Source organism: Giraffa tippelskirchi, chromosome 7, assembly GCF_054371585.1.
Source record: "Giraffa tippelskirchi isolate mGirTip1 chromosome 7, T2T-mGirTip1v1.2.pri, whole genome shotgun sequence".
Classification (NCBI taxonomy): domain Eukaryota; kingdom Metazoa; phylum Chordata; class Mammalia; order Artiodactyla; family Giraffidae; genus Giraffa; species Giraffa tippelskirchi.
This window is the reverse complement of record NC_137281.1, coordinates 122,730,129-122,749,566: the sequence shown is the minus strand read 5'-3', so window position 1 is coordinate 122,749,566 and position 19,438 is coordinate 122,730,129. Positions and strand designations below refer to the sequence as shown.

General features: G+C 40.2%; 1 protein-coding gene across 50 annotated transcripts in view; it reads right to left on the bottom strand.

The window, feature by feature from the left end:
* Window positions 1–14,142, bottom strand: part of CEP152 (centrosomal protein 152) — a 96,232-nt gene extending 82,090 nt beyond the window's left edge. For 17 of the 50 annotated variants that reach the window (XM_081508481.1, XM_081508478.1, XM_081508465.1 and 14 more), the window contains exons 1-2: window positions 13,467–13,563; window positions 6,692–6,785 (exon numbers count right to left, since the gene is read on the bottom strand). In XM_081508481.1, the coding sequence (XP_081364607.1) occupies window positions 6,692–6,778 (87 nt within the window). In that variant the 5' untranslated portion in view covers window positions 6,779–6,785; window positions 13,467–13,563. Of the gene's footprint in view, window positions 1–6,691; window positions 6,786–11,869; window positions 11,951–13,023; window positions 13,123–13,466; window positions 13,564–13,950 lie in introns of those variants that run through there. The other 33 variants (XM_081508462.1, XM_081508463.1, XM_081508473.1 and 30 more) reach the window with 7 other exon arrangements.
* Window positions 14,143–19,438: the final 5,296 nt, after the last annotated feature.

Sequence of the window (19,438 nt, the reverse complement as noted above, 5' to 3'; positions counted from 1 at the left end):
AGAGAAAAAAAGCACCTATGAGAACTTGAAGGAAAAAGACTATACCCACATATAACACAGGGAATAAAATCAATGTTTTATACTTAAATCAAATAAGGACTCCTATAAAGAAAAAACATTTTCTTCTACACCTTCAGTGAGGTTCTAGTACACAGCCTTATGATTCAGAAAAACCTTAATAGGAACATCTAAACAGTACAATTTACAACCCCTCCCATAAAGGTAGAAAAAGCTACACAATAATCAAGCAGTTCTTACAGCTTTCTTTGTGACACCACAAAATTAACAAAACTGGCATCCATGGAGGAAAATTAATTTGAGCATAAGCAATTAAGTTCCTCAAAATGCTTCCGGATCCATAGGTAAACTTGTCAAGTAGCAAAACATCCCTACTGCATTTAGTGTTTTATAGAATATTGTACAAAATGTACTAACATTTTTAAATCATTTCATTCACCTTCAAAAAATTTCTCAGGATCTTTGTTGTAGCTGGGCTACATTCCTCGGCTCCATAACTTTGAGGACAGAGAGAGGTTAAATGAGCTTCCTCCTCCTAATAAGGCCATTCAGAAACAAAATACCACCTGCCCCAGGCTTCCATTCCTGGGATCAAAGGGTACCTTCCTCATACAACTGTCAAATAGATTTTGCTTTTGAACCTTGTGCCATAAAACACAAAATTATCATATCAACTTATGCATGTTACCAAATAGAAAATTTTAGAAACTATAAAATTTCCTCATTAAAGATCCACCCAACTACGAAATACAGATTCAAGAACAAAGATAACAATCCTTATAAATGGCAAGATGTAATTCCCCTCATTTTGGAAGTAATACTGTCTTTTGGTTGCAAATGCAATCCTCTTGGTGGAATACGATTGAATTATCAACTGCGTTTAATAATTAAAGAGATACTTTCCCTAGAAAAAAGACAATTTGCATTGCTAAGACCCCTACTGAAATGCATTTTAAACTAGTCTATGAACTCCTCTCCCTTTACTAGCTCATGTGTTTGTTCCTGAAAAAATAAAGAAAAAAATTCTTTGAGGGCATTTTACTCAAAGACCTTTAGCAACAAAACGCTTTTACAATAATCTACATAGAACAGTCAAAAAGCCTAGTTCAAGGGGAATGCAAAACAAGGAACATGTAAACCTTTTCTTAAGATTCTTCAGCTTAAATTAATTAAACAGACTGTCTTCAGAGTCTATAATCCTTGATATTCATGAAAGCAAGAGTTCTCAGATTACAAAGCACATAATACATCTTCTCCCCAGAGGACAGCAGCAAATGGAGTGGCCAGCAATCATCTGCCTTCTGAACAAGTTGCCCAGCAAGTACACTGATGAACCAATTCTGATATTTTTAAATATGAATTGTGAAATAATGCTTTCACGGATACACACTAAGTAGAATCTTCATCTTAGCCTCAGAGCCAAGTTATTAATAAAAGCATCCTTGAAAAGGCCCAATATGGGACTGACAAAGGGCCAAATAACTTGGCAGCTAGAGCTTTAGTCTATGAATTACAATACATGCAAAAAAATTTTTTAAATCCTTTTCATTAGTTAAAACAAATTTTATAATCTTAGTGGGGAAGACTTTGCCTAGATTGTCACACATCTGTAAAAGAAACATGGCAACATTTATTAGACAAATATCAGCAACATTGCAAGTGAGACATAATAGAACTTAAGGCCTGGAAGGAACACCGGAGACCCCCCAAGCCAAACCTCTCCTTCTAAAGGTGAGCACGAGGCCGAGAGCAAGTGAAGGGCACGCCCACGAAAGCAAGAGCTACAGCCCCTGGGCCGGCAGGGGAACCTGAATCTCTCCATTCCCACTCCTGTCTTCTTCCACGTGACATTCAGTTGGCCACTGGAAGACACAGTCCTACCTGTTTGTATACAAGTACGTGTCAGTCAGTCAGAGTTCAGTGTTTTTGTTCCCATTATGACAGTTCCTGAAAAAATATCTCTATATTATGGGAAACATTTCAAAGGCACCATCTAGATAAAGTATTTGTTGTTGTTTAGCCGCTAAGTCATGTCTGACTCTTTTGTGACACTGGACTGCAGCCTTCCAGGCTCCTCTGTCCCTGGGATTTCCCAGGCAGTCCTACGGAGTGGGTTGCCATTTCCTTCTCCAGGGGATCTTCCCGACCCAGGGACTGCATCCAGGTCTCCTGCGTTGGCAGGCAGATTCTTTACCACTGAGTCACCAGGAAAGTCCCAGATAAAGTGTAAGAAATTGCTAAAGGAAAACAAAATGTAATATGAACAACAACAAAAAAACACAATATGAACACTCCACTATTTGTTTCTTTGCTTTATTAGGTGATGACAAGAAAATTTCACTAAATAAATCAAAGAAAATAAAATGCAAACAAATGCTAGCTTTACAACTCCCCCTAGTGGAGACAAAACATATCCATAAGTAATCAAACAAGGCAGTTAAAAGTAGAAAAAAGGCTTTGCGATGGCAACAGTCTTTAAACTACACCATTCCAAGTTCAACTGAGCTTACTATTCTCCTAGAGAAGCACCAGTATAAAAACTAAGACGGACTCAAATCTGTATTCCCAGTACAAGTTTCTGTCTGCCATCTGCTACTCAAACTACTTATCTTTCTACTCAAGATCATTTTCCAGGTTATGAATATATCATCACTAAGTGAACGATCATCAGCAAGTATTATCTTGATAAGCACAAATCACTAATTTCTTCTACCCTAAACCACCAGCTCCAAAATACACACGTGTGAGTGACAGTCGCTCAGTCGTGTCTGACTCTTTGCAACCCCATGGACTGTAGCCCGCCAGGCTCTTCTGTCCATGGGGATTCTCCAGGCAAGAATACTGCAGCGGGTTGCCATTCCCTTCCCCAGGGGATCTTCCCAACCCAGGGATTGAATCCACACCTCCTGCACAGCAGGTGGGTTCTCTACCACTGAGCCACAGGACAACCAAACAGCAATCACAGAACTACTTCTGGTGACACTGCAGAAATCACATGCCAGCTCCAGCAAAACGACAGTCTACCTTAAACCACATGTGGCTTTACCAGCAACTTTAGGCCTTTCAGCAACCACAATGACAACAACAGCAACAACTATATTTCTGTAATATTCCATGATGAAATTACATAGTGACTTTAGATGGAAAATGCTTTGCAAAATCACATTGTTACATTTGCTGTTTAATTAACTTATATTAACTACTTATTTAACTTATATGCAGAGTACATCATGTGAAATGCCAGGCTGGATGAAGCACAAGCTGGAATCAAGACTGCCAGGAGAAATGTCAATAACCTCAGATACCCAGATGATACCACCCTTATGGCAGAAAGCAAAGAACTAAAGAGCCTCTTGATGAAAGTGAAAGAGGAGAGTGAAAAAGCTGGCTTAAAACTCAACATTCAAAAACTAAAGATCATGGCATCCAGTGCCATCATTTCATGGCAAATATATGGGGAAACAATGGAAACAGTAACAGACTTTATTTGGGGGGGGCTCCAAAATCACTGTAGATGATGATTGCAGCCATGAAATTAAAAGATGCTTGCCACTTGGAAGAAAAGCTATGACAAACCTAGACATACTAAAAAGCAGAGACATTACTTTGCCAACAAAGGTCCATCTAGCCAAAGCTATGGTTTTTCCAGTATCATGTATGGATGTGAGAGCTGGACCATAAAGAAAGTTGAGTGCTGAAGAATTGATGCTTTTGAACTGTGGTGTTGGAGAAGACTCTTGAGAGTCACTTGGACTTCAAGGAGATCCAACCAGTCCATCCTAAAGGAAATCTGTCCTGAATATTCATTGGAAGGACTGATGCTAAAGCTGAAACTTCAATACTTTGGCCACCTGATGCGAAGAACTGACTCATTGGAAAAGACTCTGATGCTGGAAAAGATTGAAGGTGGGAGGAGAAGGGGACGACAGAGGATGATATGGCTGGATGGCACTACCAACACGATGGACATGAGTTTGAGTAGGCTCTGGGAGTTGGTGATGGACAGGGAAGCCTGGCGTGCTGCAGCCCATGGGGTCACAAAGAGTCGGATACGACTGAGCAACTGAATTGACCAACTGATGACAAAATATATATATATGGCTGAATTTTTAGAAAAATTCTGAATTTTATTGCTGAAATTCTAACCTCTGATCTCACTTCTTCCCTTGAAGCTATTTTTTAAAAAGGTAAAATACTTATTAATAAATATGAAACACTTTTTATTAGCATTTGGATGACATTTAACATTCATTAACATATGGATAACATTTATTATCCATAGTAATCATGTTAGAGTCCAAGTTAGCTAGCTATTTTCTTCTACTGTGCTAGAAACAATCACTCTCAAATACTTAACCTCTTAAGATCACCTTTTCCTCTGGAAATTCCCTACTCCAGCACATGATCTATCAAAGAATGATCCCAATGGCTATCTTCTATATCATCTAGAATTAACTGTCTCCTTAATCAATACCACATTCAAACTGATCCTCTCAAGAACCCCAGTAGCTAAATTCCAGTGAACTACCCAAGGCCATCAAGGTTATGAAAACCTCATGCTATGAGTTCAAAAAGTAACAGAAAACCCTCAACCCCATCTCTGCCACAATAATCGTTGTGGCCCCTATCAAAATCTGGAAACCCTGGCAAGGGTCACAAACTCCAATGCCCTCAGTGACTTGGCAGAGAATTTACAAGACTGAAGCTAGTGGGGGGGGGGGGGACAAGTCCATGTTTTGTTTTCTTTGGGGGTTGGGGTGGGGGGGACCATGGCCAGCTGGAATGAGAGAGCCACCGCTCAGCTCCAGCCCGCCTACTACTGTGTGCAGAAACAGGCCACATGTTGCCTATTTCAAGATAGGCCAGATACTCTGGACTGCTACATGAAATTTTCCAATCTTTAAATTTAGATTCAATTTTTCAAAAACACTGTGCAAAAAAACAATACATGTCTATAGACAAAATCCACCAAGCTGCCAGCTTTGTCTCTACCCTAATGCTATTGCCAGCCATGGGGGCAACTGACCCTGTTCATTGCTTCCAATTAATATAAACAGTCCATGGTAACTACTAAAAATGACTATTTTACATATTGGGAAATGGGTCATATCATGGAAGCAATCTAAGTGTCCACTGACAGATGAATGGTTAAAGAAGATTTACACAATGGTATATATACACAATGGAATATTAGCCATAAAAAAGAATGAAATAATGCCATTTGCAACAACATGGATGGACCTAGAGATTATCATACTAAGTGAAGCATGTCAGATGGTAAAAGACAAACATATTATCGCTTATATGTAGAATCTAAAAAAATGATACAAAGGAACTTACAAAACAGACACAGACCCCAGACATAATAAACAAACTTATGTTTACCAAAGGGGAAAAGTGAGGAGGAATAAATTAGGAGTTTGGGATTAACATATATAACCTACTATATATAAAAGCAATAACCAAACAGGGGCCTCTTGTATAACACAGGGAACTATAGTCAATATCTTATAATAACCTACAATGAAAAAGAATCTAAAAAAGAATCTAAAAAAAGAATCTAAGTATCTAAAAAGATAAATGAATCACTTCGCTGTACACCTGAAACTAACACAACATTGTAAGTCAAGTATAATGAATAAAAAATTTAAAAAACACTTGAAAGAAAAAAAGAAAATGGGTCATATCAACATTCAGTACAAAAACCTGTTGTTATAGTCAATCAAGAAATCTGACTCAAACTAAAAACAATCATAACAATCAAACTGATTCCCACCGGCTGCTACTATTACTACTGGGCCAAGAATTCCACTAAACACACACACATATAATATAATCTCCTTCTCTTATTCCTTTTCTCCTTAAATGTATTCGCCCAACACAGCACTCAGAAAGATCTTTCAAATATATAATCAGACATCACTTCCCTGCTTAAAATCCTTCACTGGCTTCCCACTGCTCCTAGAAAAAAATACAAACATCTTCCCATGACATCCCATGATCTGGCGGCACCTCTTCACCTGCCTCCACCACTAACCCCTTGCTCACACAATCCCAACACCACAGCCTTCTGGCTATTTCACAGATATGGAGGTTTCTCTTCACAGTTTCCAGGCTTAACACTTGTGTCTTGGCCTCGAGTACTCTCCTTCTGGGCTTCAGTATCTCTGCTTCATCTCACGACTCAAGGCTCAGCTCAAACATTTCCTCCTCCAAGGGACCTTCCCCAACCAGTTCCCAGCCGGTTGCCTTAATATCACTATATTTTGTTTCCCTATCATTTATCAGTGCTAAATTATTACTCACACAAATTACTTTGTTCGCTTGTTTATCATCTGCCTCCACTAGGATGTGGAATACCTGAGGCAAAGAACTTTGCTGGACTTGCCCGTGCAAGTATATCTCTGCCTCCAAGATCAATCACTACCTCCTAAATGAAAAGATCTTAAAGAATCTAACCATTTAACCGATGGCATCATACACAGTTGTGTTTTATTCTTTTCTCATAAAAAGGAAGTATTCCACTCATCTACCGTTTAAAATGCCGATCAAGTTTCAGGATAGAGGAAAAGAAGAACTATAAATCCTTTGAAATGACACAAAATGATATAATTTTGTTAGAATGTAAAATTTTCTAAGATTGGGCTTAGAATTCTTCTTCTGAGTAACTTACCTCTTGCTCCCTTTCATAGTCTTCTTTGTCAAATTCTTCATCTTCATTTTGTGTCTGCAGGGACACACTGCCAAATTCTAGTGACATGGTCCTCCTGCAGGAACAAAAAGATGTTTAGTTTTTAAACAGCCCACAAAAACTACTGCAGAGCAAACTACATAAGAGATGCCATACACAAAAAGACAGGTGCAGCCAGGGAGAAGCTATATGTAACTCGCGCATGACAAGTGATCAGTATTCCAAATATCAATATAAAGAGCGTTCTTACAAATTAAATCATGATTCACAGAAAATAGGTATTATAACAGAAATTCACAAACAGACGAAAAAATGCCAAAAGCTAATAAACCTATGACTAGACCTTTCTTGTGGTCTGGAAAGCATAACTCAAAACAGTAAGATTTTTGTCCACACACAAAAATAATAATAAACCACAAATATGCCCAAACATAAAAATTTTAAGAATACACTCAAAGTTTCAACTTGATGTATTAAATATGACACAGGTAGCATCCACAATTTGTTTCATTCTTTTTTAAATATTTATTTGGCTGCGCTAGCTGTGGCATGTGGCATCTAGTTCCCTGATTAGGGATTGAACCCGAGCCCCCTGCAGTGGGAGCATGGAATCTTAACCACTGGACCACCAGGGAAGTTCTTATTTCATCTTTTGAATATCACCAATACAAATGTCATGTTTTTCAGAAAGAGAGCCACTATATGCTGTATTAATGACTGCTACCCAAAAAAGCATTTACAACCTGGCAAACTCCACAGAGCACACAACAAAAATGTGTTAAATGTCCTGCTCTTAAGCTTGATCAAATCAGGTTCTAGCAAAAAGTACTCAGGAAAAACATCAGTGAAGGATGTGAAGCTATACCACTGTCCAAAAGCAACAGCAAGTGTTCCCTGGAGAATGGTCACTGCTGTGGCAGCAGGAGATGGGTTTTCAAGTACTTATGGTCAAAAGACGGCTGATGGTTTAAATAATACTTAGGGATCCTGACACTCCACAGAAACTACCCAGAATTTCAAAGCTCCAAAGAATCCTGACAAAAAAGCTGGCAGGTGTCATCAATTACACGGCCTAATACTGCCCTCTATTCAGTCCACTCCTGTGTGTGCCAGTGAAATGCACTTTGATGTGAGCCTGGGCCACAGCTCATGGACTGCACTTTTCAGGCTCTAAACTGTCATTAAATTGGAAGTGAAATGAGAAGCAGAGACCCGGCAATCCAAACACATTTTACCATGAAGAACTTAGCTCCTGCATGTTAACAGTTGAGGACTAAGATCACAAACTTGTATGTAAGCCATGTAAGCTACTTTTTTGTAGCTCTACAGCAAAAGCTATTCCATTTCATCAGATTGAAGGTGCCCTTGACTGTATAACACAGTTTCATTTGTACTGCTAAGAAAAAGATGTGGCCAATTAAATTATGACAAGTCATTCATTTTAAAATGAGGTCCAACTCTGCAGATGTTAAAATGTGAAAAGAAGGGAACTCTCTGGCAGTCCAGGGGTGAGGATTCAGTGCTTTCACTGCTGTGACCTAGGTTCAATTCCTGGTCAAGGAACTAAGATCCTGTCAGCCGTGGGGAGCAGCCTTTAAAAAGAACGTGAAAAGAAAATGTGCACATTAGAATAGATGGAATATGATTTTACAGATGAACACGAACACAAATTTCAACGCTGATAATTCCCATAAGTCAAATTTTGTTTGTTTTTCAAGGACTGAATTGTGTTTCTTGGCCAAGCTCTAATTTGTGGTTCAACTTCTTTACTCCTCTCCTCTCTGGTCCCTACAACCACCTCATTCATTTCAACTTTAGGAATTCAAACTCCTCACGTCAACAAACCCGTCCAGCCTCTGCTTCTTAGACTAGACCTGCTCCTGTGCCAGGGCAACCGGAGGAAGGGACACGCACCCTTCTTCACTGAGAGGGAAAATAGAGACTTGAGGAATCTAAACCTTGTCTCCACTCAGCGGCTACAAGAACCCTCTGTATACCAGCAGAAGATGGAGATCTGAATATGGTAAAGAGGCTGGAATGTAGCTGAAACGCTGAGGGGAAAACACACAGACACACAGACACACACACAGACACACAGACACACACACACACACACACACACACACACAAGCTCATGTCTCTAGGGATTTTCACTATTTCAGCTGAACATCAAGTTCACTAAAGACAGTAGAAATATCATATATAATAATGAAATATTATAGATAATGAAATATTATAGATAACAGATAATGAAAATACAACCCCCTTTAAATCCTGGCACCTTAAAAGAAATGCAGTTGAGCTGGACCTTAAAGACTAAATAATCTTTCCTGCTTCTAACTTTTATGAGATTTTCCACCTTTTCCTGAATTTTATACTTAAAGCCAGAATACAAAATTTGGATTAACTTCTCTTTTATTAGGTAAAAGGAGAGAGGGTTGTTGTTTTCGTTTTTTACCCTTCACTAACTTGCCATCAACTCCTGTTGAATACTGAAAAAGAACATTGAGATTTACAAGAGCCTGTTGCTAAACATAGCTATTAAAAAAAAAAAAAACTACTTTTTCTCGAATAGTAATAGATAACAGTGAATTCTACAAGGTATTTCCAAGTGAAGAAAATGTAAAAGACACAACTGTCTTTTTTTGAATGATGTTTTAAATCCAAACCATATCATAAAGAAGAAATTTTTGAAACTAAGTGAAAGAACAAAATCTCTCTCCACTCGGGAAGAAAAGGTACAAATTAGCTTTCCTTCTGAAAAGTACAAACTGTCAGAGACCATAAGAAACTGTTTTAGGCATCAAAGTATATTTGATAAACTTACTTTGGCATTAAAAAAAAAAAGTGACTAAAAAGATAATTCGTGTTTTAATTAAAATGTAAAATAAAAGCTAATGCGTTTCTTCTGCATATTAATCATATACTAATTACTTCTATCAGAGGCTTTAATATTCAGAACAATAAAAGATGTTGCTTTAAAAAAAAGCAAGATAATAAATTCAGAAGCCATAAAGAGGAAAAACTTGACAGAAACTTAACCACAAAAAAAAAATTGTATGTAGCAAAAATAATCATTAGCAAGTCAAACATGTTAATATATATAAAGGTAAAACAATAATGAGAAAAATACTTGCAAAATGTGAGACAAAGTACCAAAACACAGTTCTCACAAAGAAATGAAAAGAAGGAATTCCCTGGTGGTACAGTGGATAAGGATCTGCCTGCCAAAGCAGGGCACATGGGTTCAATCCCTGGTCCAGGAAGATCCCACATGCTGCCAAGAAACTAAACCCATGTGCCACAACTACTGAAGCCTGCGCTCTGCAACAAGAGGAGCCCCCGCGACTAGAGAAAGCCCGTGCACAGCAACGAAGGCCCAGCACAGACAAAAAAGAAATCAAACAACTCAGTTTAAAATGGACAGCTGATGAAATATGACATTCAACCACTAAATCAAAAAACTTTGATAACACCTAGTGGTGGCTATTTTATAGGAAACAGGCATCCTCATGAATTGCTGATTAAAGTGTGAACTGGGGACACCATCTTGAAAACTACCAATATATCAAAAAGAGCATTTGCCCTAGTAAAAGTACTTCTGAATAAATTTGGCAATAGTGAGTCACTAGTAAAAATAATGAAGTACATCTCCATACATTAATCATTTTAAAAAACCAAGATGTAGAGTAAGTATACAGTACTATTTTTTTTAGTAGCAAGCTGTTTAATGCTTTCTTCTCAGATAACTTCTTTTCTGAACCTATTACCAAGACTGTTCTGTCATATGTCCCATTTAGTACTCATTTTGTTGTCCCTGGTTGTTTTCTTTTCCCTCCTTGCAAGGACAAAGATCAATGGATGTTTAATTGCATGAAACATTAAAAAGCAAAAGCAGCAGTTTTTGCCTCATCTTATAGGCACTCTAAAGGCAGAATTATTAAAATGTATCTCCCCCACACTTTGCACAAGTGAGGCACACAACCAACACTTATTTTTGTTTTATAAGTAACTTTTTGTACTATTTTTTTAATTTTTATTGGAATATAGTTGCTAAAAAGCAGAGACATTACTGTGCCAACAAACATCTGTCTAGTCATAGCTATGGTTTTTTCCAGTACTTATGTATGGATGTGAGAGTTGGACTATAAAGAAAGCTGAGCGCTGAAGAATTGATGCTTTTGAACTATGGTGTTGGAGAAGATTCTTGAGAGTCCCTTGGACTGGAGATCCAACCAGTCCATCCTAAAGGAAATCAGTCCTGAATATTCATTGGAAGGACTGATGCTGAAGCTGAAACTCCAATACTCTGGCCACTTGATGCGAAGAACTGACTCACTGGAAAAGACCCTGATGCTGGGAAAGATTGAAGGTGGGAGGAGAAGGGGATGACAGAGGATGAGATGGTTGGATGGCATCACTGACTCTATGGACATGAGTTTGAGTAGGCTCTAGGAGTTGGTGATGGACCAGGAAGCCTGGCATGCTGCAGTCCATGGGGTCACAGAGTTGGGACACAAACTGAGCAACTGAACTGACTGAACTACAGTGTGAAATCAGTGAATCAGATATATATATATATATATATCTCCCTTTTTTTTTCCCTTCCCATTTAGGTCACCACAGAGCACTCAGTAGCCTTTCCTGTGCTATTCAGTAGGTTCTCATTAGTTATCTATTTTATACATAGGATCAATAATGTACATATGTCAAGTCTGAATCTCCTAATTCATCCCACCCCCACCCCCCTTTTCCTCTTGGTATCCATAGGTTTGTTCTCTAAATCTGTGTTTCTATTTTGGCTTTGTGAATAAGATCAATTTTACCAGTTTTTTTCAGATTCCCCATTTATGCACTAATATACAACATTTGCTTTTCTTTTTCTGACTTCACTCTCTATGACAGTCTCTAAGTCCAAACAACCAGTATTTGTTGAATGAACATTGCTCTATACAGATTCATTATTTCAATAAAAATTTTATCAGGTTTTTGTCTGCCAGGTTATATAGCCCAGATGTATCTAAAACATCACATCAGCCATGGGAAGCTCACATTCCCTTAGGGAAACAATGATACAAATAAATAATTATTATAATGCTGCTGTTGCTGTTTAGTCCCTAAGTCTCAACGGACTCGGCAGCCCCATGGACTATAACCCACCAGGCTCCTCTGTCCATAATTCCCCAGGCAAGAACACGGGAATGGGTTGCCATTTCCTTCTCCTGGGAATTACAACAAATCCTGTAATAGAGAAAGTACACAGCACAAATTAACTATGCCTAAGAAGAAAAGAAGGCTGAAAGAAGTTTCACAAAAGAAAGGCTTTAGATTAGAAATAGATCTTAAAGGACACAGCATGGCTGTAAGTGGTTTAGAAAGAGGGCACTCATTCAAACAACCAGGGGCTAGGTTTTGGCTCGCTCGCTTATCAGCTGTGCAAACTTGCACAACTGGTTCCACTTCTTCATTAATAAAATAGGGTTTCAGTTAATAAAAACTGTACTATTTCAAAGATTGGTTATGAAGATCCACAAGATTTGTGTATGTAAAGTGCCCTATACTGTGTGTCAATCAATACATTTTAGTTTTGTTTTTTATATAACATGTTACTGATGAATACAAGTCTGCCAGCTACAAAAGATGTTAAACAAATGGACAGCATTCAGTATATCTGAGAAAAGGTGAGTGTGCCCTGTGTGTGAAACCGTCCTTCAAATAATGCAACTTTTTCTGGGATAAAAATAACACTTTCTTCAAGATGCACCCCCCCCCCCAATCCTGTTCCTTCATGAATTTAGTCACTGTCTTGATTTCTTGTACTTTTCTTATGGCTTCAATTTCAACTCATTTAGTTGAGTGCATTCACATGTAGGAAGTGCATATACATTGTCTCACATTGTGAAGGATATGGCAAAATTCAGGTTAAATCAGACTCAAGTTCATGGCTGTAAGACAGAAAAGGCTAAGTGCCACAAAAGTGATTTTTAAGTGCCCTAGGGGGGTAGGAAATGCTACTTACTTGCTTATAAGCTAGCTTCCTTTCAAGAATGGAAACAGCCAGAGAACATTAGTCTGTTTCAGACTTGCAACATACTAGGCCTGTTTTATTCATTCAGCAATTACTTGCAAGCACTGTTCAAGATTACAAAGTTCATTAGGACTTAGTGTAAGGAAAGAAAACAGACATAAAGGCAAATGACAATAACCTGTGATCAGTACTAAGGACAACAGCTTGAACAAATACATTCAGGGTGCCCAGAGGATGCTGCGAGTAGGAACCCCCAGGCTGAACGAAGAATAAGCCAAATCCTTACCAAGGAACTCCGTTTGGCTTCAACTATGGCACAACAAACAGGTACTGCGAGACCGAAGGACCACGGAGCCCAGGATGCCTGGGGCTGCTGGCCTGGGCTGCCAGGTCCCCTGCACTCGGTCAACACACGTGTACAGAGCACCCACTGTGAGCCAGGCACAGCGCCGGGTAACCACGGCGAGGGTCCCCAGGGCAGGGTCTCAGGGTTACCCTAGCAGTCTGGAGGAGGCGAGGATGCTTCCCAAACGTCACTCCTAAGTAGGAACTTGAGATCTGGCTAACACTTCAAAGTCAAAGGCGGAGCCCCGCCACCCGCAAGCAATCCACCACCCCGGGATTTGGGGAGGGAGGAGATAAGTCCTCCGGGAAGCCTCAACCAGGATCCCAAGGACCCCGCACCTCCTCCTATCCCAGCCCCAAACCCAGCCAAGAAGGGAAACTCACCGGAGGCCACGGATGCTGTCACAGCGGTGACACTCAAGCTCCCGAGGAACACCACCTTCTAGCAAATCCCTTACCCGGGCTCTAACCCTCTAGCGTCTTCCTACTCACAACCGAACCCACTGAGCCCCGAGGCCATTGAGGAGCAGCCGCCTCCTTCAATTGCAGTCTAGACTTGTGCCTGGTGGGCGGAGCTATGCCGGCTAGGGGCGGGGCATAGAAGCGGAAGTCGCCGCCTTTTTCAAGCTAGATTGAGAAGTCCGCCCGCAGTTGCAAATACTACACGGCTGTTTAAAAGCGGGCGCCAGAGGTGGCGGGAAGTTCCTCCTGTGTACCTATTGGTGAATCCCTGAGCCAATTACGAAAGTGTTGACTCTAGAAAGGGCGGGTTTATCAGTTACTTAGAGAAGCCCAAGCACCTGACCTTCATTGGCGCGGAGGAACCAGTCTCGCCCCAACTCGTTTTAGAGAAGCCCAAGCACCTGACCTTCATTGGCGCGGAGGAACCAGTCTCGCCCCAACTCCTTTTAGAGAAGCCCAAGCATCTGGCCTTCATTGGCGCGGAGGAACCGGTCTCGTCCCAACTCCTTGCCCCTCACTTCACCATCTGGTGCAGTGTCTCGCGCCCACTACGCTCCCACGCCTGAATTCCAGTTCTCAGTTGCAACACACAGAATCCCTCACTTTCCCCACCCTTAGAGATTTCGTATTTACCCGATTCTCTACGGCGATGGGGGCCTGCTTCCCCATCACCTTAACAGCCTGAGTCTTCTTGCTTACTAGGTCCCGCCTTGTTTGAATGTGTTTCTTTAATTACCGATGAAATGACATATTTTCCACGTTTATTTACTACCTGAATTTCCTTGACTGTGAATGTTCTTGTCACTTAGATATTGTTGTTCAGTCGCCAAGTCGTGTCCGACTCTGCGACCCCGTGGACTGCAGCACGCCAGGTATCCCTGTTAACCTGTTCTTTTCTTTTTTTATTTATTTTCATTGGAGGCTAATTACAATATTGTAGTGGTTTTTGCCATACATTGACACGAATCAGCCATGGGTGTACATGTGTTCCCCATCCTGAACCCCACCTCTCCCTCCCCATCCCATCCCATCCCTCAGGGTCATCCCAGTGCACGGGCCCTGAGCACTCTGTCTCATCCATGGAACCTGGACTGGCGATCTTTTTCACATATGGTAATACACATGTTTCAATGCTATTCTCTCCAATCATCCCACCCTCACCTTCTCTCACAGAGTCCAAAAGTCTGTTCATTACATCTGTGTCTCTTTTGCTGTCTCGCATATAGGGTCATTGTTACCATCTTTGTAAATTCCATATATATGTGTTAATATACTGTATTAGTGTTTTTCTTTCTGACTTCACTCTGTATAATAGGCTCCAGTTTCATCCACCTCATTAGAACTGATTCAAATGCATTCTTTTTAATAGCTGAGTAATATTCCATTGTGTATATATGTACCACAGTTTTCTTATCCATTCATCTGCCTATGGACATCTAGGTTGCTTCCATTTCCTAGCTATTGTAAACAGTGCTGCGATGAACAGTAGGGTACACGTGTCTCTTTCAATTCTTAACCTGTTCTTTTAAGACCGTGCAGCCCAGTGTGCGGTAAAGCTTTCTACTATATCTAACCTCCTGGGGTAAATGGTTCCAGTGAATTATCAAGGAGGGAGCTGGTAGCAGCAGACTCACACATCCTTTTAACCCTTCCCCATATATCCTAGTATGGAGTAAAAGGTCTGTGAAAGGTTGCTCATAACCTGACTAAGCTGCCTTTTGCTACCTCCACCATTCCACCCCTGGATGCCTATACTGACCCCTGAAACCCAAGCATAAGGGTCTGGCAATAATAGGCACTTAATCCATAGCAACAGGTGAGTGAAATCTCTGGCCAGGCTGCCCCTGATTCCCAGAGTGGTATTGTTTTTCTTATTTCTTTCATCTCTACTGAGTTGCCCACTTCCCCCCCCCCCACTCAGTCTTCAAGATAGAGGAGTACCTCCTCTGAAGCCTTTCATGGCACACAATTCCCTTCCTTGGTAGAAATTATCTTTCTCCACTCTGCACACAGTGTACATCTCTTACTATAATCCTTACTATCTACTATAGTCAGTTGCTATGTGATTGTTTCACTAAGTCCAACAATATCTAAAGGCACTGCTTTGCTTTGTGGCCCCTGGTAGGCAATCAAAACAAATTTGATTAATGAGTAAATGAATGAACAAATAAAATGAAGGTTTTTTGTTTCAGAAAAAGCAAATAAAAGGCATTCAGGTAAATGGCAGTTGTCGAAACTTGAGCCAAGGTGTGTAAGAACCAGGCTTATGGGCTTTCCACGTCTCACCACAGTCCATCAGCAAGGTGCTTGGAATGTCCCAAGTTAAGGGTTAAGATGAAATGTTACAGCAAGAATGCTAAGTGATCCCTGTCCATAAATAGCTGTTTCTTAGATGGAAGGAAAAAAAGATGTTAAGGGAGAGGAAGCACATGAAGAGACAGTGTTTATTATCCCTTACACAGTGCTTTACGCATTGGTAACTTCTTTTACAGACACTAACTCACTTTACCTCACAACAATCCTGTGAGGGGCTAGTACAGGTTTTAGGATACCATTTAACAGTAGAAGAAACTGACCCAAAAAATAATAATAATTAAGTGACTTGTTCAAGATTACACAGTTCATGTGAAACAGAGACAGAATTTGAATCCAACTCCTTTATCCCAAAATCCAGATCTCATCACTATATATAAAAGTGAAACTTAAGCACTTAAATCACAAAAGATGAAAAACAAAGAATAAGTCAGAGCCCCTTGCCTCTAAAAATGGATTTGAGTGGAGTTATGGACATATCATGGGTTTCCCAGGTGGCACTAGTGGTAAAGAACCCGCCTGCCAATGCCAGAGTCGTTGAGAGATGAACGTTGGATCCCTGGGTCAGGAAGATCCCCTGAAGGAGGGCATGGCAACCCACTCCAGTATACCTGCCTAGAAAACGCCATGGACAGAGGAGACTGATGGTCTGTAGTCCAAAGGGTCACACAGAGTCAGACACAAATAAGGCGACTTAGCACGGACACGTACATGGACATATTATAATCAACACTATTTTCCTGACTGTCTATCATGTTTAATTCCTGGTCTAGGTGCTTGAATATAAAGTGGGAGGCATGGCCCCAGCCCCCCTCCATACTCTGAGGTGCAAGATGCTTACATAAAAATACCAGTGATAATACACACAAAAATAGTTTACTACATGCAATATGAATAGATAGTACTAATTCTGGGGAAAAGTAAGCATATAAGGCAGGATCTCTCAGGGAAAGTTCCTGGAATAAGAGGAAGCATTAACAGGCAAGTTGATTAGCAGGAGTGGTTGCAATAGGAAGGGTTGAGTTCAGTTCAATTCAGTCGCTCAGTCGTGTCCGACTCTTTGCGACCCCATGAGCCGCAGCATGCCAGGCCTACCTGTCCATCACCAACTCCCGGTAGTCAGTACAAATAAAAGATTCTTGTATTTAAATGTAAGACTGGAGAAATAGTCTGAAATAAGATAGCCAAAAGAAAAGTGTAAAGTGTGGAGAAACAGAAAAGGCATGCTACAGAGGTAAGGTGTGGTAAGGCACAAGGAATGCATTTAACATGTCCAGAGAAACACAAGCACACAGAGGCATTCTGGGGTAATAAAGACAAATGCGAAGAAAGAGAAAACTTGCAGGGGCCTTGAATGGTTCAAAGATTATTTATAGAATGTTGGATGTTTTGTGTCAAATGTTGGGTCAAATGCCTTGCATTTTGACACACCTGTGAGCTGGGAGGAACTATCTCTACCAAACTCCTTTACATTTCAAGGGGAAATGACTGTTGTGATGTGGTCCCTCTGATTCAGATCATTTAGGAAGGTGCAGCTAAGCCATCATTCCTCCCTATTTCCTACCTTCTCTTTGGTGTCAGAGCTATCAGGTCAAAGTAACGCCATCCTGTAATAAGGAGTACTATCCTCAAAAGAGCCCTGAACTTAAAGAAAATCCAAGTTCAGGTTTCAGCTCTCCTACCTACTAGCTTTTGTCCACTATTTAATCCTGCTGTGCCTCAAAGGTCTTATTTGAAAATAGAAGTGATAATATCTACTTTGCAGAATTGTAACAAGAATGAAATAAGATTGTGTGAAAGAGCTTTTAAAATGTAGAAACACTATTCAACAGGGTTGAGGAATATCAGATTTTTATTCGTAGTATTATATATTCAAGAGTATTTTTTGAGCATCCATTAATCTTTCCTTATTAAGCAGCTTATCACAGAATCTACGCCTGCCCTCAGCCACTATTACCTCCCCACCACTCCAAGACCTGGCCATACCTGACTGGGTCAAAGGTGAGCACCAGACCCATGCTGAGCCAATCATATTTCCTTCCCAGACAACAGAAATAAAACTCCATGAAACTGAGTCAAGTTTGTAAATCTGCTTCAAGAGAAGCATATTTTTATTACACTTTCTGTATTTTACGGGAAATATGGCACTTCCATAGCTGTGTCACGTATATAGTGCAAACTCAGACTGACGATCATGAATTTCTGCCACTCAGAGCCATGGATCTGCCTGGTTCCTGCACTTTGTGAAGCCTGACAGTTCATCTTTTCCTTGGTTCTGTGATAATCTGAATCTTAAAATATCTTTTGACTTGAGCAAGCTTGGGTCATATAGAGTTTGAACAGTGTTCCCCTGAATTTCAGGCCCACTCAGAACTCATAGATTAAAAAGAAGTACGAAAACAAGTTTACAAAAGTGGTGTTTTATATGCTTACATAGCATGTTCAATGGATATTAACAAAATGCAATATAATGATACCATTTATAAGAAATTATAGGGTTTATTAAAAATGTTAATGTATTTGAGCACTTAGACATTATTGTCCAGTAATGGGATACAAATTTAAAGTTATTTGATATTTTTCTATATTAGGTCAGGTTCCCAGAAGTAAACTTTGGGATGAAAATTTGAGTGCAAAGGATTTACTAAGGAAGGGCCTCCCAGAGAAAGTGGTTAGGGACTGAGGAAGCTGGACAGGGAAGGGGAAGAAGCCAGGCAGGGGTGTGCTTTCAGGAGTAGTGCTTGCCCCAGCTTGAGCCCCTAGGGAGCTCTAGCGTGTAATCAGGATGGGGTAATTGGCTGAGTTTTTCTGCTCCTGCACCAGGGAAGGAAAGAGGAAGCCCACAGGCACTTCAGGCTCTGGGTAACTCAAAGCAGCTTGCCTTGCCTGCGGTTGTCCTTAGAATGAACAGAGTCACTTGTGCAGGCAGTCAGGAGCAAAACACAGAGAAATGGCTCAACAGATCTGAGGGGTTCTTGACGGTCTATGTTTGCCATTCTTTGATCTTATTAATGTGTCTCTGGAGAAGATATCAAACATTTACATTTGAGTAGGAAATGAAGGTGGTCTCGTGCAGCTCAGCCAAATGACCCCTCCCAGTCCTAGAATGATGGGACCTAGGACTACCAAGATGATCCAACCACTATGTTCTGTGGATTCAGTATATTCAGTGAATTGGCCAAGGGTTAAAGTGGCAACCTTCCTACAATCTCTTGCCATATCTTTTACTCCCAAACTATTTTTTTTTAAACTTTTTATTTTGAGAAAATCATAGATTCATATGCAATTGCAAGAAATAATACAGGGAGATCTCCTATAAGCTTTATCCAGCTTCCACCAATGATAATATCTCACAAAACAGTAGTATAATAAGACAGCCAAGATATCCACACTGTTACAATCAAGATTCAAAACAATTCCATCACACAAGGATCCCTCATGTTGCCTTTTCCAACTATGCCCACTTCCCTCTCTCCTACTGACTTCATTTCTATACTTTTATAAAAATATTTCAAGAATGTTATGTAAATGTAACTCTATGGTACTTAACTTTTGGAGATTAGTTTTTTCTTGCTTGCCTA